This window comes from Sturnira hondurensis, unplaced genomic scaffold (genome assembly GCF_014824575.4).
Source record: "Sturnira hondurensis isolate 20B ecotype Veracruz unplaced genomic scaffold, ASM1482457v3 Scaffold0021795, whole genome shotgun sequence".
NCBI classification, from domain to species: Eukaryota; Metazoa; Chordata; class Mammalia; order Chiroptera; family Phyllostomidae; genus Sturnira; species Sturnira hondurensis.
In genome coordinates, this window is record NW_028094426.1 from 3,041,616 (window position 1) to 3,067,186 (window position 25,571).

Sequence of the window (25,571 nt, forward strand, 5' to 3'; positions counted from 1 at the left end):
AGTGGAAATGTAATTATTTAATTATTTAATTCATTAATTACCGGAAAATATAAGAGTTCATTCTTTGTGCTTATGCTCTCTGCGCTTTAAGCACTACTTACCTAGCTGGCAGTCTCCTTATGATTTGCAAGGAGGTGAGGATATGTACAGTACTTCTCCCTAATCTGCTTCACGTTAAAAGCGCTAGTGAGAGATGACAATTCGTCCATCTTTAAAATATGGCTACTTGATAGCAAAGGCAATGATATTTATATAGTCTGCTCTGGACTACTTATTTCAGAGAGGAAGTATGTTAACTGTTAGTTGATAGCAAATATAATACTAATATTATATAAGTATTATAATATCACTAATTTGTGATATTATATTATCATATATTATAATATATAATTATAATATTAATATAATATATTATATTATAATATAATAATATATGATAATATTATAATTTTTAATATTATAATATTACAAATATTACTATATATAATATATTATTATATAATATAATAATATTTGGAGCTATTTGTAAAAATTATATGAGAGCAAAGTCTCCTCTATTCTTTATATTCTCCAGCATCTTAGAGTGCCTTGTAAACCATTATGAAATATTTGCTGAATTAACTAAATATATGAACTTTTCAATAAGATGTAATCCGCTTTGTGTCAGTTTTAACATTTATATTTTACACAGTGATAAACTTATGGTTTGAGCCAGTAATTTGTCCTGTATAAGACTTCAAATGTAGAAAATGTATAATGTTATAGTTGCATGATCTCCCACAAGTTTCTTACCACAAATCTAAGGGACATATGGGCCTGATCAGGAAATTAGAAATAGCGTAACTGAAAAATACTTGCAAATGTAATTAATTATTGAAATACTGTGCTTTTCAAAATAATTTCCACATGCTGCCAAAAAGTGTCATTTAATCATAGCTTTGCCTGCTTTAAATAACTGCTTCTCTTTCTATAAAATAAGCAATCTAATTTCACAGAAGGTAATTTTTTTTATGAGATGATTCCCCCACTTTCAAACTTGATATTAGCACCAGTACTTAGTCAATGACTTACTGTTTTTTGGAGCGTTTAAACTAGTGTCTTTCTGACTGGTACTCTGTTAAGTGTTAGGGAATTTTATTAAACATAAATTATTGAATGTTTGTTACAAGGAACAGTGTAAAATTTACTTATGAAAGATGCTTCAGTGAGTGAAATATTTTATTTTCGTTTTTCCTAGACTTGCTTATAGTTTAGTCTGAGTTCTTTTTTAAAAGACTTTTTATTTTAAGATAATTTTAGATTTACAGAAAACTTGCCAAGTTGGTGTAGAGATTTCCCTTATACTCTTCACCCAGCTACTTCTAATTTTAACATCTTGTATAATGAGGATACTTTAGTTTAAAATATCTAAATTTTTAAAAAAAATTGATCAGTTCTTTTGTTCTTCCAAATTTCAGGCTCCCAAAGCAACGAAGGTAGGTAGAGATTTTCTTGAAATAGTTTTATAAACACCAACATTGTACAAATAGAATTTTGAAACATTTTTAGCTTTATTATAGTTTATAGAGTTTACTGAGCTTACTTTGCAGACATTAATGCTGTTTAAATCATGGAATAATCTTTGTGAGGATTTGACATTTGCATATATTATGAAATGATTACCAAAATAAGGTCAGTTATCACATCTGTCACTTCATATAATTACTGTTGTGTGTAGGTGTGTCTGTGTGTCTGTGCATGTATGTGTAGGAAGATTTGTCTCAGCAGCTTTCAACTACACAATGCAGTATTGTTAACCATAGTCACCATGCTGTCTGTCCATTAGATCCCCAGAACTTACTCATCTTATACCTAAAATTTATACTCTTGCCCAGCATCTGCCCATTTTCTCCAGCTCCCACCCCTGACAACCACCAATTTACTCTCTGTTTTTATGAGTTTGGCTTTTTTTTAGAATCCACATAAATGAGATCACACAGTATTTGCTTTTCTCTGACTTGTTTCACGTAATATAATGCCTTAAGGTTCATTCATGTTCTTGCAAATAGCAAGATTTTATTCTTTTTAATAGCTGAATAATATTTTATTATATTTTCTTTTTTATCTGATCATATATGGATAAACATATTTTTTCCAAGTCTTGGCTATTTTGAATAATGTCGCAATGCACAGGGAGGTACAGATATCTCTTTGTGATAGTTGTTTCATTTCCTGAAGTTTACATTCCATCTGCGGAGGGAAAGTGATGAAATAATATAGTTTCAGATAGCTTTCAATATGCAGAAAACCAAGAAAGGTTGCAGTGAGAAATATGTGGTAGGGGATTGTGTTAATGCTCTTTCATACATGGTGATTAAGGAGGTAAAATTTGACAAAAGACCTAGATGAAACAAGGGACTAAGTCAATAATTACCTAAGGGATCACCATTCCAGGCAGAAGAAACAGTTACTGCAAAGTCCCAAAGTTTGGGAGTGACCTTGTGAGTGGTCCCAATGCCTGAGTGGTCAGAATAGAGCAAGGGAGGTAGAAAGTGAATGCTAAAACACGAGTTGTGGGAGCGGGAGATGAGCAGGAGCCAGTTCATGGACAAAAAGACTAAGGTAAAATGTTTGAGTTTTATTCTCAGGGTAAAGGGTAGCCTGGGAAAGTTATAAGCAGAAGAGTGATAGACATGCTGTGATTTATGTTTTTAAAGGGTCAGTGCATCCTTGACCGGTGTGGCTTAGGTGATTGGGCATCCTCCTTCAGAGCCAAAGGTTGCTGGTTCAGTTCCTTTTGGGGGACATGCCTGGGTCCCCAGTTGAGGCAATCGATATTTTTTCTCTCACATTAATATTTCTCTCCCTCTCTTTTTCCTACCCTTCCCCTCTCTTTAGAGATTAAAACATAAAATAAAAAAATAAGTAGTCAATGGAAAATTCACTCTAGTAGGAAGGAGACCAGTTAGGAAGCTATTGCAGCAGACTACATCAAAGTCTTCGCAATTAAATAAGTCAACTTCTAGAAGGAAGGAAGGAGGGCTCTCGGAGGTACACAAAAGTTTTCTAAGGATGCAAGAATACAGGTAGCTTTATGGAAATCAACTTCTAGATCATCAACTTCCACATTTACCCTTTCCTGAGGAAAATCTTAAGTCTTAAAGTCCTGCTTATGTCATTACCTTCTTTAATTGTTGGACCATGGACTTATTTTGCCTTGTTGTGAGTGGTAAAATGTAGCATAAGGAGTTTTCAGGTATTTTTTACTCCTTATGTATTGTAGTGTGTAGTGGTGGGACTGGTAATCATTTTTGTTTAGTGATATCACCCATGAAATTGTTCTTAAATGATGATACAAAAACTATCATAATATAACTTATTGACAAAAATAAGACTCCAAAATAACTATTTTAATAAAGATTAAGAGCATTAGTAAAAATATAAATGAGTTTAATATTTTTACATGGCCTTAAAGTTATCTTTGAAATTTCATGTAACTTAAATCAGTATTATTCATTGAAAAAACTAGGATATTGTATAGGACTACAGAGAAGGTTAGAATACCAGGCACAATGTTGAAAGATCCATCAGTGCATTTAAACCAATATGTTTCCCCCCGAGAAACCACTGTACTTCATAGAAGATATGAAATAGCAGAAGACATTAACAAGGTTGTAGGGGAAAATTCCCTTACAGATTGATGAATACATAGATGATGCCAATGAAGTTATTCCCAGTTAATTTATTAAATTTTGATATTTGAATTTTTTTGAAATACAACTTGTGAAGAGACTTTACAGAACTTAGTATATTTATTTATTTATTTTATATATATATGTATTTTTAATTCTCACCTGAGGATATGTTTGTTGATTAGAGAGAGAGAAGGGGGGAGAGAGAGAGAGACATAGATGTGAGAAAGAGCATTGATTGGTTGCCTCCTGTATGTGCCCTGACTGGGGATGGAACCCACAGTGTTTTGGTGTATAGGACAACACTTAACCAACTGACCCACCTGGCCAGGATCATATATTTTTATGTGAATTGATTCTATTTAATATAGTCAGAATGGTAACCAAGTACATCCAGGCATAGAACTGTAAAGAATGGGCAAAACGGGGGCCTATTGCTCATAGCTATGCTTTAAATCCTATTTTAATTTAGAAACACTATATTAACAAACAGGCATTAGTTGCCTAAAGTTTGAGTTCTGGTTTCTATGGAACATTCAGTATTGACCTTAAAACATAAACGGAGTTAAGTCCAGGTCATTAAAATCACATCTTCTTAAGACCATATGTAAATAAACGGAATCAACTTATATCTGGCTCATCATAAATATTGAGGTAGCTTGTAAACACATTTATTTGTACCAAGAATGAGCTCAAACTGTCTTTTGTAACTGTGATAGGGCCAATTGGCTTAACTTCAAAAGCTGGACTTTGTTAATTAGGTAAATTGTAGACATTTTTATACTTTGAGCAAAATCTGCAGCTTTAAAGTCTTAATCAATTTAAAATTAAAGCAGGTGCTAAGAAAAATAATTTTATCAAAAATCTTTGATTTATTTAATTTCCAATAATATTAGACTTAAAAGATTTGTGAAAAATAATGCTGACTCAAATATAAATATCAATCAAAACGATCATCTTAAAAGCATTTAAGAGCTGATGAGATAGTAAGAAATAATCAGGAGAAAACCTGTATGAAGTCAGGAACTGAAGAACAGAAACGCTGGTTTTATCATGAGATCGTGTATAGAACTGGCAAAACTTGAACTTTGGTCTTAACAGCAACAGTGGAAGCCAGTACAGTGGAATGATGTCTTCAGTGTACTGAAAGTACATAACAGCCAATTTAGAACTCTGTAGCAGCTCAAATAGTTTCCAAGAATAAAAGTGAAATAACATTTTCTTGGGCAAAACTTGAGTTTCCCACCTACAAAACGGATTATACATAGAAGGTATAAAACAATAATCATAAGATACATGGCAAGAAACAACCTAAAATGTTCATTAGTTGATGAAAAAAGAAAATGTCTCTTAAATACATACATATATACATACATATATACATAAAATGAAAGCCCTGGCTAGGTAGCTGAGGTAGTTAGAGCATTGTCTTGCTGTGCCAGGGTTGCGGATTGGATCCCCAGTCGGGGCACATACAAGAATCAAACCAATGAATGCATAAATAACTGGAACAACAAATAGATACTTTTCTCTGTGTGTGTGTCTCAAAAGAAAGAGGGAGGGAGGGAGGGATGGAGGAAGGAAGAAAGAGAAAAAGGAAGGAAGAGAGAGAAAGACCAAAAGAATATGTAGTATATCCATACAATGGATTTTTTTAGCCATAAAATGTAAATATTGATACATAGTATAGCATGGATAAACCTTGAAAATATTATGCTAAGTGGAAGAGGCCAGTCACTAAAGAACACACATTGGATGATTCCAGTTATATGAAATGTCCAGAATAGGCAAATTTATAGAGAAAGTCGGTGAGTGGTTTCCTAGAGCCAGGGTTGGGAGTTAATGTGGAAGGGTGACTGCTAACAGATACGTGGTTCCTTTTATGTGGCGATGAAAATGTTCTGACACGGGAATAAAATTAAAAATTTTTTTTACCTTTTTGGTAAGAGATAAATATAATAGGAGGGTCAACAAAAGTTTTCAAGTAGGTTGCATTAGGATAAGATTTCTGTGGGGGAAGTGGAATGGGAATACCAGTTTAAGGAAAAAAACGATTAAAATTTTTACCAAAGAAAATCTTGCTCATACTTTTTAAAATTAATCATATTAGCCATCAAATGCCCATGGTATATAGATTCCATTGGATATATGTTAGGCAGTGATTGATACATTGAAAAGAGTGATGTACCAGAATTATTTTATGTCATGTATTGGAAACCTTTGCAGCCATTACACTTGTGATGAAAAGTTTTCAATGCCAACATAAAAATGCGTGAAGGGGTATAAAGTTTTCCAAAATTCTTTAGGGAATATATAAACAAATAATTTCAAAATTTACTGATCAGCTACAGCTGAGGAAGAGACGCCAGAAAAGAAGTCTGAGAAGGAGAGACCTGTGGGAGAAGTGGCTAAGTCAGACAGTACTAACCAAAGGCCAAATGAAGAAAGTATTTCAAGGAGGAAGAAAACTTTGTAAAAGGATGATGGCAGATGAGTAAAATGAAGGCTGGAAACTGACCATTGGCATTGGGAACAGCCATCTGTAAAGGTCATTGACAAGAGAGGTTTTAATGGAACGAGAGAAATAAAAGCCTGAGTGGGCCACACAGAAAATGGGGAAATGAAATCAGGGCCAACTCCTTTCAGGTGGTTTGACATGAAGGGTAACAGTATTGGAGCAATGATGGAGAGGATGTGAAGTCTGGGGAGAGAGAACTTTATGGATAACTGAAGTTGTTAGTTACAAGCCCCAAGCCCGCACAGTTCACCCGCTGTAAAGGGAAGGAAGGCAGATAAAGACACAGGGGGGTTCCAAGATTTGCTGTGTGAGGAGATTGTTTTCTTCTCAAAGTTTCTAGTGATATATGAGGCAAGATCAACAGCTGAGAATAGGAAAGAGCAGGGGATTTTGGAAGTTTGAAGAGTCGGGACAATGAAATAGTAGTAAGAATACTGGATGGCGTTTAAAGACTATTAAAACTTGTGCTCATAAATTTGAACTCGTGTATATTTTTTCTGGCAAGGTTCAGCTGCTCATATTGCTAACACAGATTAATGGGGAGTTGAATTTAACCTAGAGCTAGAAATTCACCAGCTGAGCTTCTCAGAAGGAAAGGAAAATAGGAGAGGTGGATATGTATGCACCAACTGTGAAATTTAGCTTGAGTAAGAAAAGACGTGTGGGATGAGAAGGGTTGATGAACAGTAGAAAACTGGTAGGGCTAATGGAATGGAGATTCTGAGGGACCACCCTGCAATAAGTGAGCCCAAACTTGAAGATGGTCATCCAAGAGCGTTTATCCCAAAGATCAATCACTCTTGATTCCTCAGTTTAGATGATTGTCTTCTATTCATTGTAATCTTCCCTGGGGGGAAATGGAGGGGAGGTGGTTATCACCAAGATGGTTCTCAGATCTGTGCCCTGCAGGCCTGATCTCCTCGCTAAACCTCAGTTTTCTAATTTTAATGCCTGCAGCATTTCCTGGATGCTCTAGCACTTCATACTAGTTGTATTTGAACTTCTTTAAATACTTTCTCTTACAAATGTACTTGCTCTGGACTACCATTCTTTCCTTGCCTTTCCTTCCCTCCCTCCCTCTCTCTCTCTCTCTCTCTCTCTCTCTCTCCCCCCTCCCTCCCTCCCTCCCTCCCTTCCTTCCTTCCTTTCTTTCTTTCTTACTCTTCTTTGTCTCCTTCCTCTCTCGCCTCTAATTTAATCGTTATACGATTATTAGATCCACTCTCCTATCTGCATTTTTGGTCACGACTTAACTAATTGTTACTAGTGACCAAAATGGTATCCTCTTTTGTAATAATTTTTTCCCCTAATACCAGGTTAGTTTTCAAAATTATATTCTTACACCATCGCCCCCGAAAATTTAGGGGCTTTCTTTTAGAATAATGTCCAAACTCTACAGCCTAGGCTCCAGTTGTCTTTCCATTCTCATCTCCACATCACCTCTTCTGGGAGTCTTCCCAGGGCCCACAGAACCTATTGGCCTCTCCAGGACTCTCTGAACTCTGTATCTTATGGCCGTGTTTCCCAATTTGGGGATATTTTCCCCTCATATCTGAATGTTAAACTTTTGAGGGCACATACTAAAGTACTATACATACTCCATACAATTTTACTGAATCCCAGCTGTTGGAAATAATCTCTCCTTCCTCCAAACTTGCAAAATAATTCTCTATCTGCTAGTCATAAAAATGTCTTTAATATTCATTGACACATTGCAGTACTAAAACTGTTTTTACACATAATTTTTTTAAGATTTTATTTATTTATCTTTTTAGAGGGGAGGGGAAGGAGAGAAGGAGAGAAACATCAATGTATGGTTGCCTCTTGTGAGTCCCCTGCCGGGAACTGGTCTGCAACCCAGGCACGTGCCCTGACTGGGAATCGAACTGCGATGGTGTTGTTCGCAGGCCCGCACTCAATCCACTGAGCTACATCAGCCAGGTGTTTTTACACATATTTTCTTTTAATCCTTACAACAATGAAATCGGGTTCCACTTAGCATCATTTTAAAGATGTGAAAGCTGGAGAAGAGAGCGCTACCTAAATGGCTTACGCTTGTCACTATTACTCTTGGCGTTGAATGACTTATATGCTTATTTTTGTTATTTGGTTTCACATGCTGCCCTTAAGGCACTGAGTCGAGGCTTTGCACATAATAGGTGGTCTTATTTGAATGAGTGAAAAACAAGATTTATAGAAATATTTTTCATAATTATTATTTGAGGGATATCTGTTTTTAAGGTATTTGGGTTAATAGCCTTTTTTTTAAATATATGCTGTTGCCTTTGTTAAACCTGGTAATAAGAAAAAGAAAAACACCAAAGCCGAAACCTTGAAGCTGCTACAAGAGGAGGAGGAGAGACGCCAAAAAGAGGAAGGTATAAAACACAATGATGCTATTTTTACATGCAGGTGATGCCGACCACAGGTTGGTATTTCCGTAATCCAGTCGATATATTTGCAAAGACTTTTCAAAATTCTTTAATTTGTCAAGTTCGATTTTTTATGATAGGTACCTACTATGTAAAGGGCACCCACAAAGGCAATAGTGCACACAAATCACTTTCAGATGTATTTTGAAGGAGAGTTGCCAGATAAAATATGGGATGCCCAGTTAAATTTGAATTTCAGATAAACAGTGGATAACTTGGCATAATTTGCCCCATGCAATATTTGGGGCATACTTAAACCAAAGAAAAAAAGTTCATTATTGATCTCAAATTCAAATGCAACTGAGCATCCTTTATTTCGATGTTAATTCCGGCGGTCCTACTTGAGGTGGTCACACTTAGTAATGAAATAGGGGCATTGGTGCTGACTGTACAGGGAGAACTCTGAAATTCAAGTTTACTAAATAAGGGAAGGACACACTAGCAAGAAAACATACAGCGGCTTAGATTTTTACAGTTTCATAATTTTATTTGCCAAATGTAAAGAGTATTTTCACTTGTTAAAAATATCAATTAAAACTATTTAAAATATTATTATTAAAAATACCAAAATTTATTTAAAAAATCTGGATGTTTCAAGTGGTTGTTGCTTTTAACATGAAGAACATCTGTGGATGAAATTCAGGTTTTAAAAATCTGTTTTTCAGGTTTCTCACTGATTTTTTATGTATAATCATATAAATCCTTTTAGATGACGCATGGTAAGAATAGAACATCGGGGTCTAGACCCTGGGAAATGTTTCATGACATTGATTTAAACTCAGATTCTTCAGCATATGTATCCTATTTTTAACAGTGAAAGCAAGAGAAATATAAGGTTATTGCCTTGATGATATAGATATCACAAGGTTATGGAAATCTTACGAAGATGTGACATCTTCTTACTTACCCACAAGAGATGTGTCATTTTTTTATTGCCTAAAGTCATTATTGGATCATTATAAACTTTTGAGAGAAGAGAGATATCATTATGAGCCTATTCTTTTTAGCCAGAAAATTTAGTCATGTTACTTTTTTGAAGAAATCTAGCATTTGTCTTATCTCTACTACATAATAAAGGTTGTGACTTCTATAAAATATATCATCATCACTACATCTTTCAAATATTTGAAGTAACTTTTAGGCTTCAAAAATAGATTGATTTTTATCACTGTGAAAAAAAAATTTTTTGTCCTTTAGAGGAAGCCCGTGTGAAACATGAAAAAGAAGAAATGGAAAGGCTCGAAATGGAACGAATTGAGAAAGAAAAATGGCAACAACTGGAAGTAAAAGTAAATAAACATGAATGATGTTATCTATGAAGGCAAATGATATGACTATCAGATCTGTTGTGCTATTTAATATCATTCTCCTCTAGAAACTATCAGTAGCAGTTAGGCCTGTACGAACTGCTTGACTCATTTAACCCTACTGTAAAATTAATGACATTGTGGTCCACACTTCACAGATGAGGAAAATGAGGAATAGAGAAATCAGGCTAGGTCAGAGCCAGAACCTAGACAGAGCAATTTTGCATTGGAGCCCAGGCTTGTAAACATGAACATCTTATTCCCAATCTGTTTTGTAGAGAATTAAACAGGGACCAAAAGGAAAAAAAAAAATTTAAGTTCTACCTTTCCTTTTTTGGTTTCACTTCTCTTTTTCACCAGAATTTTTCAAATCAGTAGTTGTGAAATATTTTGATCTCAGGAAAAAAAACTCATTGCTCTTAAAAATTGAAAACCCCCACCAAGGATCTTTTGTTTATGTGGGTTACATCTATTAATATTTACATAGTAAAAATTAAAACTGAGAAATTTAAAAAGGTATCAATAACTTAAACCTTGTTAAAAATAAACATTAATATAAGTAAATATGATTCACATATTTTTAAGAAAATAGGTATATATGATTATATATACAAAATGTATATTATTTAGCTATGATTGACATATAGCATATTAGTTTCAGGTGTGCAACCTAATGATTTAGTATTTGTATATATTGTGAAATGATTACCATAGTAAGTCTAGTTAACATCCATCCATCAGTTCACATTATATATTTTTAAATTAGAGAAGTGACATTGCTTATCTTTTTAAAATCCCTTTGATGTCTGACTTAACAGAAGACAATTGGATTCTATGTCTACTTCATTATTCCATTATGATGTATATTTTTGGTTGGAGTGTATGAAGAAAATCTGACTTCACACAGATATGTAGCTGGAAAAAGGAGGAATATTTTATTAACCTTTCAGACAATTGTGGCTATTTTTTATTACTGTACCAAAAATAAATAAGTGGTAGTTTCTTAATGTAGAATCTGAAACCATTGCAATGAACTTTTCATACTCTATTACATTAAAACCTTGACCTATCTTACACACTGAATAGGTCTTGTTTCCATGCATGATTTTGCAGTATCATGTATTGGTTGCTTGGAAAAATTTGGTTTACTGAATTATTTGCTTCCAAATAGTAACACGTTTTTATTATTCATTATCAAAAAAGTCACAAGCATTACTATCTAAAATCAAATCAGAAAAGTCCTTAAGGATTGGGAAATTCTCAAGCTCACATTGGTAGATAAAAGTTTTCTAAAATTTGAAAATGATTCGAAAGCTTGAATTTTATGATTGGCAACAAATACTTTAAATTGTTTCCTGGAAGTGACATGCTCAATTCATTCATTTTTGAGAGAATGTCTGCCAACATATTCAAATAATTGCACAAATGTTTATTTCTCAAGGCAGTGTTGTCTGTTGCTGTGCAGCAGACATGCTCCATGCATACTTCCCATTTTATCACACAGAATATTGCAAAGACAGACACTCAAAGCTTGACATGTTATGAAGTGAATATTTTTTACTGGTTCATCAGGTCATTCTTACTTGAAACTGGCTGTTCATGTCCCCTGCCCCTGAAGAATGAGACCACGAGTACAGTTTGTGCCTTGATATGTGCTATCTGCATGGTTTTACACCCACTTGCACTATCAGTGCAAATGTGTGCACAGTGAAAAAGGCAGAGTCTTAGTACTATTGTAAAAATAGGGTTGACCTCACAGATCCCAAAAGGCCTTGGTGGATACACCATAAGTGTGCAGACCACGCTTTGCAAACCACTGTCTCGGAGGAAACCTTTTAGAAATATCAGTTACATTCAAATTAATTTTAGTATTCATTCTGAAATGAAATACTTTGCCAAGTAAAATTTTGATGCTACTGTGAAACAGAAGCTGAAATTAAAGGACAAATTTAAGTTTACTTTAATTTAAATGCAACAGGATCTAGAAAGAAAAAGTGAAGAACTTGAGGAACTTCTTTTGTTAGAGAGGTGCTTTCCTGAAGCAGAGAAACTGAAACGAGAAAATAGATTGCTTTCTCAGGTAAGCTGAATGTTTTTTTTCTTTTTTTGAACTAATACTTTTGTACCACAAGAGGGAGTTGTAGTCTGATATCCTTTTTAGTTCTAAGAAACTTTAAATTTGTCTATAAAAAATCTCTGATCTGACAGAGTTGTTGTAGGAAAATAAATTTATCTAGCTTTGCAAAAAACTATTTGTCAGTAATAAGGTCCCTGAAATATTTATATACTTTAACTCAATTAACTTTTGGAATCTTCATTGAGGAAATAGTCCTAAATTAATATATAAAAATGTTGGGTTTAAGGCTGTCTAGTGTTGCCCCAAACAGCATAGCTTTAGAAATAACATAGGTGATTATCAGGAGAAAAAGGAAAAACTGTAATAATACGGTGAAAGATAATTATGGCATAATGTCAAACAAAAAATTGTAAGTGCAGTGTGATTACAAATGTAGAATTTGCATAGACTGAAAATGAATGGAGAAGCTCATACTAAAATGCCCATGGTGATTAACAGTTAGTAATGATTTGATTCATAGAAATTAGCCCAAATGTTTTCTTTTGTAAATATAGGAGGTCTATGATAAGAGAGGAAAGCAAAATAAAACCAACTGATACACTTTTTTAATACAAAAATTAAAATATGACAAAAATTGTATTTATTTGAATTATTGAGGCTTATAAATTATTTTGCTGAAGAGTAATTTAGATACTTTACAGATAAGTAACTAGTTAAGGTCCTAGTTAACTTTTTCTGGTCCTAATATATTTCCAATATAAGGTCCTAATATATTTCTGCCCAAATTGAGAGAAAACTAGGTTGTAAGAACTCATACTTAAACAAGAAGTAATTTAATCTTTAATTGAATTTTCATGGGTGTGAACCTCTAGGTGTTTTTCTTCTGCAGTGGATGCACTACATTCAGTGTGACGGCAGTCCCGACCCTTCAGAAGCCCAAGAAATCAATACTTTCATTAGCTTGTGGAAAGAGGAGACAAATGAGACTTTTGAGGAAGTCATTGCAAAGAGTAAGTTAGTGCTGCAGGTGAGTATCTAAGTATTGTTCCATAATTTAAAATTATTTAAATTACGCCCTGGCTGATGTAGCTCAGTGGATTGAGTGCGGGCCTGTGAAACACTCAATCGTGGTTCGATTCCCAGTCAGGGCACATGCCTGGGTTGCAGGCCAGTTCCCGGCAGAGGACTCATGAGAGGCAACCATACATTGATAGTTCTCTCCTTCTCTTCCTTTCTAAAGATAAATAAATAAAAATCCTTTTAAAAAAATTAAAATTATTTAAATTACAAATTTATTTCAGAAAATAGAAATAAAATATGGTATTTGCCATTAATATTTGCCCCCTTGGCTATGATGAAAAATATATGCTAGTCTTTTCTCCTTCACTTTTAAAAACCTCTTGATACCTTAAATGAGGTCAACATAACATAAATGTGAAATATTTACTGTGTGTGTGTCTAATTCCAGTAGAAACATTAAGTTGCACCCATTTATGTTAATAACTTAGGGAGAAAGCGCATAATTTTATCTTCAGCTGCATCATTCATTAGTCATTGATGCAGTACACATGTATTTATTGTTAACTATGTACTAGGCCCCAACTCGTTCAGGCAGTGAAAGTACCAAGATGAATAAGAATATCCTATGTTCTATTTCTGCAAACAGGATGCATAGACTAGCCTAAGGAACTACCACTTTACAAGCACTTAAAAATGCTAGAAAAATATTTTAAATGACGTTCTAGTCTATTGCCTAGTATAAAAGAAAATAAGGGAAAATCTTGGAGGTCATAAAACAATTTAGAAAAGTGGGCAAGTGTAGAAGTCAGGGGCTTCCCAGAAAGTATCTGTTAACCCCTGGTGGCTTAGCTTTGGTTTAATGGGCTATCAGAGGCAAAGCCAAGGTTACATGCAAGGTGACAAATGGATCAGAGACCTCCTGTACTGCTGGGAGCCGCATAAAGGTAATGTGGATAATAGGGGAAAAAAACTCCTCTGCAAAGGGAGGTGATATGAACTTGTTTTGCTCATCTTTAGCTTCCTAGAGGGAAAACAACATGTCTAGTGAGAATTCTGAATTAGGAGTGAATCTGAAGTGGATTGGACAATTTACCAGGTTACAGCACAGAGAGATAAAGAGATGGAAAATGTGAAAGAGCAGTTGACATATATGTATGATAGAGGAAGAAGGACTAAAAATTGATTGAAAAGGAGTACCAGAAGAATAGGGAGAGAAAGTTGTCAAACAGATATGACTGACAATTTCCTGGAATTGAGGAAAGAAATGAACCCTCTGATTCAAGAAATATAACACATGCCAATTTGGGATGAATAGAAAGAAATCCACACTTAGACACACTTACATAATATTAGAAAGTAAAAGTAAATCGCTTTTCTTGATCCCGTTATACTTTATGCTTTTTTAAAATTATATTTTATTAATTATGCTATCATGGTTATCCTGATTTTCCCCCTTTTCACACTTCCACCCAGCAACCCCCACTCCCCCACCATTGTTCATGTCCATAGGTCCTGCGGGTAAGTGCTTTGACTATTCCATTTCCTATGCGGTACTTTACATCCCCATATCTATTCTGTGACTACCTATTGGGACTTCTTTTTTTTTTAAATATTTTATTTATTTATCTTTAGAGGGGAAGGAGAGGGAGAGAAACATCAATGTATGGTTGCCTTTCGTGCATCCCCTGCTGGGAGTTGGCCTGCAGGGAACCAGTCTGCAACCCAAGCATGTGCCCTGACTGGGAATTGAACCGCGATCCTCTGGTTCGCAGGCCCGCACTCAATACACTGAGCTACACCAGCCAGGGCTTATTGGGACTTCTTAATCCCCTCACCTGTTCACCCATTCTCCCACTACTCCTCCCATCTGGCAACAATCAAAACACTCTCTGTATCCATGATTCTGTTTCTGTTTTTCTTTGCTTAGTTTGTTTTTTAGGTTCAATTGTTGATAGATTTGTATTTCTTGCCATTTAATTATTAATAGTTTTCATCTTCTTTTTCTTCAAGGAGTCCCTTTACCATTTCCTATAATAGTGATTTGGTGATGATGAACTCCTTTAGTTTTTTCTTGTCTGGGAAGCTCTTCATCTGCCTTTTGGTTCTAAGTGACAGCTTTGCTGGGTCTAGAAATCATGGCTGTAGGTCCCTGCTTTTCATGACTTTGAATATTTCTTGCCAATATTTCTTGCCCTTCTAGTCGGCAAAGTTTCTTTTGAGAAATCAGCTGACAGCCTTATGGAAACTTCCCTGTAGGTAACTAACTGCTTTTCTCTTACTGCTTTTAAGATTCTCTCTTTATCTTTAAACTTTGGCACTTTAATCATGATGTGTCGTGGAGTGGACCTCTTTGCATACATCTTGTTTGGGACTCTCTGTGCTTCCTGGACTTGCATGTCTATTTCCTTCACCAGATTACAGTAGACTTCTTTCATTATTTTTTCAATAGATTTCCAATTTCTTGCTCTTTATCTCCTCCTTCTGGTACCCCATGATGTGAATATCAAAACTCTTGAAGTTGTCCCAGAGGCTGCTTATACTACCCTTGTTTTTTGGGGGTTCTTTTTGTTTCTTGTTGTTCTAATTGGTTGCTTTTTGCTATGTTCCAAATCATTGATTTGATTCTTAGCTTCATTCACTCTACTGTTGTCTCCCTGTAAATTGTTCTTTACTTCGATTAGTATATTCTTAGTTTCTGACTAGATCTTTTTTATGCTGTTGAGGTCCTCACTAAGTTCCTTGAGCATCCTTATAACCAGTGTTTTGAACTCTGCATCTGTTAGATAGCTTATCTCCATTTTGTTTAGCTCTTTTTCTCGGATTTTGATCTGTTCTTTCATTTGGGCCATGTTTTTTTGTCTCTTCATTTTGTCAGTCTCCCTGTGTTGCTTCTATGTATTAGGTAGAGCTGCTTTGACCCCGTGTCTTGGTAGTGTGGACTAATAAGTGTCCTGTAGGGTTCGGTGCCACAGCCTCCCTGTCACCCAAGCTGGGTATTCAGGGTATACCCTCCTTTTGTTGTTGAGCCTTGATTGCTGTCGACAGGTCAATGGGAGGGATTTACTCAGGCCAGTCAGCTGCAGGGACTGGCTGTGACCACCTACCACCAATTTCCATCCTCCATGGAAGACCAGCTGTGCAGGTACAGGGCAGTGGTGTTCCAGCATGGTCTGTAGCTGTCCACTGGGTGTGCTGGTCCTGGGGTTTCCTAGGTGGTGCAGAACAAAGTCAGCCCTTGCTTTTGTTTTGCCCAGGGCCATGCTGCTAGAGCTATAAAGCAATCTGAGATGGCTGTCAATTGTGCTGGGTATGAAGATTCCTAGAAGAAGCCAACCTGTGAATCTCTGCTGGCCGCTGCTTGCTGGGCAAGGGTCTCACCGAGACCAGCTGTTACTTATTTGATACGATTTAGCAAGTTATGAAGCATGAGCCAAGACCAGCTGTTCATATGGAAAAGCAGTGTGGGTGGGCCCATAAATTGGGTGGGGTGGAGTCTCTGGGGATCACCAAGACAGGGAAAACAGTATTAGCCAGGTTGATGGAGTCTCAGATATGGCACTGTGGCTTGTCAGCTGTGGGTGGAGGGTTCAGACAAGGGGAAATTGTTTCTTCTCACCTTGATGAGGTGAGAAAGAAACCTCAGTTTCTTCCCATATGCCACTGGTGCCTTTCATGCTGCTGCCTCAGTGCTGGGGCTCAAAGGGAATGAGTTTGAGTTGGTAAAAGTATGTGTGAGGGTTCTTTAAGAGGAGCTTTGGGCTCCAGAAGATTCTTCCACCAACTCAACCCCTGCTGGTTTTTACAGCCAGAAGTTAGGGGTACTTATCTTTCTGGCACTGGAACCCTGGGCTGGGGAATGTGGTGTGTAGCTGGGACTTCTCACTCCTGGGATATCCCTCTCAAATTTTTATCCATCACACATGGGTGAGGGACCACCCTGTTCCATGTCTGTCCATCTCCTACCAGTCTGGATGTGATTTCTTTAATTCTTTAGTTGTCAGACTTCCATTCAGCTCAATTTCTGATGGTTCTCAGTGATAGTTGTTCTATATTTTGGTTGTAGTTTTGATGTGGTTGTATAAGCAGCCCAACCATGTCTGCCTATGCTGCCATCTTGACTAGAAGTGCTCCTTTATGCTTTTTGCTGTAATTCGGGGATGTCAAACTCATTTTCACTGGGGGCCACATTAGCCTCATGGTTGCCTTCAAAGGGTCAGATGTAATTTTAGGACTGTATCAGTGTAACTAGTTCTTAACAGTTAAGCGAGAGCTCAGTGCTGCCACTGGGTAGAAACAAGGTGGAGGCTGGATCCGATCTGCAGGCCTTGTGTTTGCCACCTGTGTTGTAATTCCTCTCGATACTTTTTGTGCCTCTTGTCACTGTGGTTTAACTCTCCTCCGTGTTGCTGTGAAGTGAAATAATTTCAGACTCTTGCAAGCACGTAACAAGCATTGCCTATTTTAATCTGGACAACATGCTGATGAGATTTTTTTACATATGAAGGAATACCAATTGCAACTTGCTTAGAGTCCCCTCTGAGACCTTAGATGGGCCTTACTCTGACTTTCCAGAGGCTCCAGGGAGCCTCCCACACACTGTGAGTTATTGCACACCCGTGGACTCATCATGCAGTGTCTTGCCATTGCACCTGCCCTTGACCAGGGAGGCTGCCCTAGCATTGTGCTGGTCCAGGAGTCTGGTGCTCTGCTGTTGGCTGGGAGCCAGTGGAAGGACGCAGTGGAGCTCATCAAGGATGAGTGGAAAGTGGCATCTTCCTGTTATGAATGTGGCGTACAGAATTACAAGTAATAAATAGTATGGAAGATGAGAAAATGATGATCAGGAAAAACAGGAGACAGAGGAGGAGAAGAATCATAGCAATAGGGAACTAAATCAGGAAGCCACAAGAGGAACAGAAATAATTGGATAGCAGTAACCCCCTGGTAAACATCAAATTTCAGATTATCAAGTTCATTAACTTGACAAACTCTTAGATAATGCTTACTATGCCAGGCTTTAGAAATACAAGAGTAACTTGCTGAATTTTCGCAATAACCCTATGAGTTAGGCACCATTATTTCCATTTTACAGATGAAAAAGTTGAGGCACAGAGATAGTAAGTAACTTGCCCAGGATCACACGGACAGTAAGAGGTGGCTAGAACTGAAGCCCAGCATCTGGCTTGAGTCCATACTATCCCCCATTACCATGCGGCCTCTCTTAATTTAGAAATGTTCTATTTAGTATCTGTGTCAGTGTTCCAACCTAAATTCTGCCACTTAGTACTTGTTCCTTGATCATACTGTGCCTCAGTTTCCCCCAACGTTTTATTTCTCCATTCTTTTCTTGCTTGCATGGTTTCTGAGCAGTTGGATGTGATTCTTTGTTCCTTTAAAGGTGAGGTGTTTTATTTTTCCCCTCTGGCTTCCATCAGGATTTTAAAATTTATCTTTAATTTTCTACATTTTGAAAATGATATGCCTAAGTGTAGTTTTTTTTTGTTTTTGTTTTTGTTTTTTATTTGGTTGGGGGAGCATTTATCCTCCTTCGTGTTCTCTGAGCTTTGTGGATCTGTGGTTTGGCCTCTGATATTAATTTGGTGAAATTCTTAGTCATTATATCCAATGATTCTTCTGTTCTTTTCTTTCTTTTTTCTCCTTCTAGTATTCTCATTATGTGGGAGCTACCTTAGTCATTGTCCCAAAGTCCTTGGATATTCTATTCTGTTTTCGTTTCAGTCTTCACTCCCTTTGGTTTTCTGGGATTCTGTTGACACGTCCTTCTAACTCAGAATTTTTCTTCAGCTGAGTGCAATATACTAAGGAGCCCATCGAAGGCATTCTTCGTTTCTGTCACATTGATTTTTATCTCTAGCATTTCTTTTTGGTTCTTTCTTAGGATTTCCATCTCTCCCCTATGTTATCCGTCTGTTCTTGCATGCTGTCCATTGGGACCCTTAGAATATTAATTGTAGTTATTTTAAAAATTTCCAGTCTGATTATTCTAGCATCCATGCCATGTCTCTTCAAATTGTGGTGGTTTTTTGTTGTTGTTGTTGTTTGCCTTTTGGTAATCCTGGTGATCTTTTCTTGACAGCTGGGTGTAATGCACTAGGTAAAAGGAACTGCTGTAAATAGGCCTTTAGTTGCATGGTGGTGAGGGAGAAGAGGGGTAGGGGAAGAGATCTACAGGGTCTGACACAAATAACGCCCCTGTTTTATCACAAAATCTTTTATTACAAAATCATAAGCATGTAATTCTATAACATAATGATATCACAGTCGAGCACACCCTATGGCATTTTAGGTGAAATATTCAATGAAAACTATAAATTATTACACCCACATTATTACCCTGCCAACCACACTTGAGCAGCCCTTCCTTCTGCCGGACCCCTTATAGTCCTGTGATTAGGTCTCAGTGTTTTAGTAATCCTGTGCCCGGGGGATGATTTTCACAGGTGTTTTAAATTTCCTCATCCTCTCTTCAGTGGGAGGGGGTGACTAGAGCCAGCTGGAGTTGGATAGTTCCTTCTCCCAGGTGAATCAGGCTCTGATAAAACTCCAGCAGGTTAGACTCTTCATTAGTTTCCTGAGATCAGGCCTTATTAAGAACAGAATGCTCTGGAGTATTTCAGAATGGTTCCCTTTCCCCTTCCACTGCCAGAAGCACGAGAGGATTTTTCTCCTATGTTTATTGTGTGAACCTCGTCAAGACACTGGTAAATGTCACAGTACTGTGGGCCCTCCCGCTGCCATGGCTGTGGCCTCCTGGAGTTTTCTTTAACTCTTGGAAGTGTCCCCACCGAGCTTCCAGCAGTTCATCATTTAGAGCTCAGGTGTCCTGCCAGGCACCGGTTCCTGCAGTGGCTTCTTCTGCTCCTGAGTTTGTTCTGGTAGGGTCAGGGCTCCCTGTGTCCACCTGTAGGTCTCTCTGCCCCGCACTTACTGGTCAAAGAAGAGTCTCTGAATTTTCAGTCTGCCTATCTTTTTACTTGTTAGAACAGAATGGCGTCTTCCAAGATTCTTGCAGGTGAAACCAGATGTTCCTAAGTTTGCTCACCTGTAAAATAGGCACCATGACAGTCTCCACCTCATAGAGGTGTGATGAGGATTGAATGAATTAAAATATATAAAGCATTTAGAATGGCTTCTAGCACATAGTAAGTGTTCAGTAAATAGTAATTTTACTTTCTCCTTTTCATCATTCTGATATTGTTATCATTTCTATTGTTCCATAGTCTTAGGTAATGAAAGCCCTGTTACATATGGCTGAGAATTTTTATACTGGAATTTTGGGAGGAAATAGTCTATTTTTCCATGCTCTTAAATAATATAAAAATCCTTCCTGGTATTTATTTATTTTACTGACAATAAGATGTGTTTTTTTGACTCCAAAATGTTAGAATATCCCCTTTTCACATTTTCTTATTTGTCAGATTTGATTTGCTTTCAGAGTAAATTTTTACTTGATATTTTTATTTTGTACATTGCTTTATAGTTAATTAGTAAGTTGAAACTGATTTTATTGGAAACCCCACCCTATGATTTGCAAGATAAAAATATAGCACAGTACCAAGGGTCAATTCTGCAGCTGCAGGAGCTCCTTCACCTGAAGTTTAACACAGCCACGGAAGTACTGCTCCGAGTAAGTGTGCTAGTTTGCTTATGTGTTGTTATTAACTTTTATGGGCATTGCAATTTTATGCTGTATGATTTTAAAAACTTGGTATTATTTTTCAAAAAGTAAAAGGTTATAAAAAAGGGGCATAATTTAAGGCACATATATCTATCCTTACTTAACAGTTGTAAATATTTTTTAAGAAATAAAACATCAATATAGCTAAAATCTAGTTTTCTTTATTATACTTACCAAGGTTTACCAGGATCACTTTGAAAATAAACTCACAAAACCTTACGAATTAGATATTCATTTTAGACAAAGTAGTTGATACAGAATTATAACTATTGTAATCATTCTATGTTTCCAAATATCTTAGCACTAATGATCATATTCAAGTAACCGTGAAACCATTATTATACCTAAGAAAATTAATAAAAAGTAATTTTTTAACATGGTTAAATTTCTATTTTAATAATTATAAATAACTGCATCTATTTTTGTTTAAACATGCAGAGGATTAGAAACATGTACCCCAAACCAAGAATAGTTGTTAATTTTCATCTATTTATTTATTTAAATCATTGTTCAAGTACAGTTTTCTGCCTTTTACCCCCATCCCAGCCCACCCACCCAGCCCTCCCCACCTCCCTCTTGTTTCCACACCCCCCTTGTTATTGTCCATGTGTCCTTTATACTTGTTCCTGCAAACCCTTCCCCTTTACCCTGAAATTCCCTCCCCTCTCCCCTCTGGTCACTGTCAGCCTGTTTTCAATTTCAGTGTCTTTGGTTATATTTTGCTCATTTGTTTTGTTGATTAGGTTCCTGTTAAAAGTGATATCATATGGTATTTGTCTTTCAAAAGTATTTTTATTAATTATATAAATATAGAAACAATATATTCTATATATATTTAGAATATAATAATATAGTCTAAATATATTTAGAACATTCTAATATTCTAAATAGAATGTAATATATTCTATATTATTTCTATAACATATTCTAATATAGAGCCCATATTTCAATTTTCCCTAATATCCTATGACTATCTTCTGTAACTGGTTTTGTTTTATTTTTTAATCAGGAAACAATCTAAGGTCACACATTACGTTTGGCTATTTTGTCTCATTTTTTGGTCTAGAAAACAGTCCTTGCCTTGGTATAGCCTTGGGAGAATATGTTGTAATTACTAAAAGAAATGCAAAGAAGGCTTAAACATCACTAAGTTTATTGTTACCAAAAATATATTACTGTTTTACAACTATTTTATGTTGTAAGATAAAGTGAGTAAGGGAATATAATTATTAATAAATATTTTTATTGTAAGATAAAAATATAGTAAAATAAAAGACTAAAAATGCTGTAATGTTATATTTAAAATGGATATACCAGTATGAACTATATTTCTTTTTTTAATACAATTTTTTTATTTAATTATTGTTCAAGTACAGTTTTCTGTCTTTTACTCCCATCCCAGCCCACCCTATATTTCTTTTTATTCTATGAAAAGGAGCCAGCTGTAATTGGAGTAAAAGGCTGATTCTGGGTCTGGGGAAGGGAGAGTGAAAGGTAAGGTTGTTATTGAAAGAGGAGGTTGAGTCTTCTTGTGCTGGAAAGCACATGAAAGCCTGAGTCTAATGGAGCCCCATCCAAAGGGACAGGACTACCTTGAAGAGTCTCCCACTAGTCAGATTTGGGGCAATGTGGCTCTCAGAAAGGATAATGACTATAATTGACTATAACACATTGAATAAATAAAAATCTGTGAGTCTATAGTGCTACTCCAAAAAGGAAGGAGGAAGATGGTGTGGGGAGTGGGGAGAATTACAGAAGAATGCTGTGTAATAAATGCAGGAGGAATGGACAGTTATAAGAATGACCATTTTTTGGACTTCCGCCAAGATGGGGGCATAGGTGGAAACACTGTGCCTTCTCCCACAACCAAGTTTGAATACAACAATGGTTTAGTAAACAACGACACAGCCAAAGAACAGAAAATTGAACTATACGGACGTCCGACAACAACAAACCATTCAACCAGGACTGGTAAGAGGGGCGGAGCCAGCAGCAGAGCAGGGTCCGGCAGGAAGGATCCCACGACCCAGGCACGCAGGCAGCCAGGGTAGCATTGAGGACCCAGTGAGGGTGCAGGGCAGGTTGACCGCAGTCACGCATTTGCACGCAGATAAACTAGCAGAGGTGTGAGCAGTGAGACAGATCCCACAGGCCCCAGCAGCGAACCCAGTGAGGGTACGTGGCAGGCTGATCGAGGTCGCACATTCCCGCCAGACCAGGTGGCCCCGGCAGCAGGAGGAGGCAGAGGGGACCGCCATTGATTTCCTTTGACCCTGCCCCCGCATACAGTGTCACAACCCAGTGACTGAGTGGCCCTGCCCTGGTGAACCCCTAGGGCTCCGCCCCTCAGACACAGGTGCAAACAGTCCAAAATATGGCTCAAGAAGAACTCAAAGTCCCAGAGCCTATAACTCTAAGCAACCAGGAAATAGCGAACCTCTCAGATGCACAGTTCAAAACACTGGTGATCAGGATGCTCACAGAACTGGTTGATTATAATCACAAATTAGAGGAACATATGAAGGCTAAACTAATTGAAATTAAGGGAAATGCACAGGAAACCCATAGTGATGGAAAGGAAACTGGGACTCAAATCAGGGGAGTGGACCAGAAGGAAGAACGCAACATCCAACCAGAAAAGAATAAAGAAACAAGAATTCAAAAAAATGAGGAGAGGCTTAGGAACCACCAGGACATCTTTAAACGTTCCAACATCCGATTATAGGGGTACCAGAAGGGGAAAAGAAACAGCCATGAGTGGAAACATATTTGAACAAACAATAAAGGGGAAGTTCCCCAGTCTGGCAAAGGAAATAGACTTCCAGGAAATCCAGGAAGCTCAGAGAGTCCCAAAGGAGTTGGACCCAAGAAGGAACACACCAAGGCACATCATAATTACATTGCCCAAGATTAAAATGAAGGAGAGAATCCTAGAAGCAGCAAGAATAAGGGGACAGTCACCTACAAAGGAGTGCCCATCAGACTGTCAGCTGATTTTTCAAAAGAGACCTTATAGGCAAGAAGGGGCTGGAAAGAAGTATTCCAAGTCACGAAATCCAAAGACCTACATCCAAGATTGCTTTATCCAGCAAAGTTTTCATTTAGAATTGAAGGACAGATAAGGCACTTCTCAGATAAGATCAAATTCAAGGAGTTCGTCATCACCAAGCCCTTATTATATGAAATGCTAAAGGGACTTATCCAAGAAAAAGAAGATGAAAAATATGAACAGTGAAAGGACAGCAAACTCACAGTTACTAACAACCACACCTAAAACAAAAGCAAACCAAGAGGACAGCTAGATCAGGAGTGGAACCATAGAAATGAAGAACACATGGAGGGTTAGCAACAGGGGAGTGGGAGGAGGAGAAGGGGGGAGAAGGTACAGAAAATAGCATAGACGGTAGGTAGAAAATAGATAGGGGGGAGGGCAAGAATAGTGGGGGAAATATAGAATCTAAAAAACTTGAGACACGTGGTCATAAACTAAAGGGGAGAATGGTGGGGGAGGGGGTATGCAGGGTGGAGGGAGATGAAGGGGGGGAATAGAACAACTGTAATGTTATAATCAATAAAATATATTTTTAAAAAAAGAATGACCATTTTCAATCTCTAATGTAATAAATGATAAGGATCATCTATGGCTACCTAAGTAATTAGGTGAAAAGTGCCAAAGTATTACTTACTGTTTCCTTACAGATTACTTACTGATTGGGAAAAATGTACTTTGAAATATGGAGCTGTGGGTAGTCACCACCTTAACCAGGTGGTGAAATCCACATAATTAATAGTGGGACAAAATACACCTCCTGAAGGGTTGTAATATGAAGAACACAACAAAACCTCTGATGCCTTTTTGCTAAAAATGATTTGCCTAAGTCTAATTAAACCTACTTAGACCCATTACATGAAAAATAAGGAGATAGAGGAAAAGGTCAAATGATACAATGAGGAAGCAATCAGATAAATCCACAATGTGGAACAATTATACAGAGAAACTGTCCTGATACTGCAAAAAGTTAATTACACAGAAAAGGAGTAGGAGTGGGGACAGTTACTTTAAAAAAAAGCAATATGTCAGTCCCCAGTACTTTTACGTTTTTACATTATAGCCATTAAATACATATTAACTTACTTAACCCATTAAGAGAGCCTATTTCTTGAGCAATAGGCGTCAAGCTATGTTAGTCTTTACTTAAAATTTAGTCTTGACTTAAAATTTTTAAGAACATCCTTAAATTGTATGTTTAATTTATATACCAAGTACCGGACTAAATACACAACTCATCTGGATAGTGTATACTGGACATTTTGTTTTTTAACCTTGGTATGTTCAGAAATAGGCAAATTTTTGCAGTAGGATAATCTACGTCTTAATAAAGTACAGATAAAGAAGTCTGTGTATAATTAAAGTGAAAAGTCATGATAATGTTAAAATTGAAAAGGTTATTATAATAGTGATCTGCACATGTTACTTGAATATACAGGAGCAAATTCAGTCCTTAGACACCTTAAGAGAAATCAAGTGGAAAAGGGGAAGCACGTTTAATTAAGTAAATATATTTGTGTAATTTTGAGAATTTTTAAGCCATTCTTTATTATTTTGATTGAACCTTCTGTTTACCCAAGTAACTTTTTAAAGTAGTGTTGAATCCAGCACCCTAACTTATTTAAATTGTATAATTTATAAGGCCTCTGATCTTTTGTGCTGTTTTCTTTTTCTCTTACAGCAAGCTAGTACTTTGGCAGATCTGGACACGGGAAATATGGAAAAAGTCATTCAAGATGAAAATGTTACCCTCTATGTGTGGGCAAACCTCAAGAAGAACCCAAGGTATTCCCATGGG

At 36.7% G+C, this 25,571-nt stretch overlaps 1 protein-coding gene across 2 annotated transcripts in view; it reads left to right on the forward strand.

The window, feature by feature from the left end:
• Window positions 1–8,488: 8,488 nt before the first annotated feature.
• Window positions 8,489–25,571, forward strand: part of DNAI7 (dynein axonemal intermediate chain 7) — a 55,105-nt gene continuing 38,022 nt past the window's right edge. Inside the window, exons 1-6 of one of the 2 annotated variants that reach the window (XM_037033797.1) lie at window positions 8,489–8,617; window positions 9,819–9,910; window positions 11,907–12,008; window positions 12,895–13,032; window positions 20,527–20,673; window positions 25,455–25,558. In XM_037033797.1, coding sequence (XP_036889692.1) covers window positions 8,596–8,617; window positions 9,819–9,910; window positions 11,907–12,008; window positions 12,895–13,032; window positions 20,527–20,673; window positions 25,455–25,558 — 605 coding nt within the window. In that variant the 5' untranslated portion in view covers window positions 8,489–8,595. Of the gene's footprint in view, window positions 8,618–9,818; window positions 9,911–11,906; window positions 12,009–12,877; window positions 13,033–20,526; window positions 20,674–25,454; window positions 25,559–25,571 lie in introns of those variants that run through there. The other variant, XM_037033798.1, reaches the window with a different exon arrangement.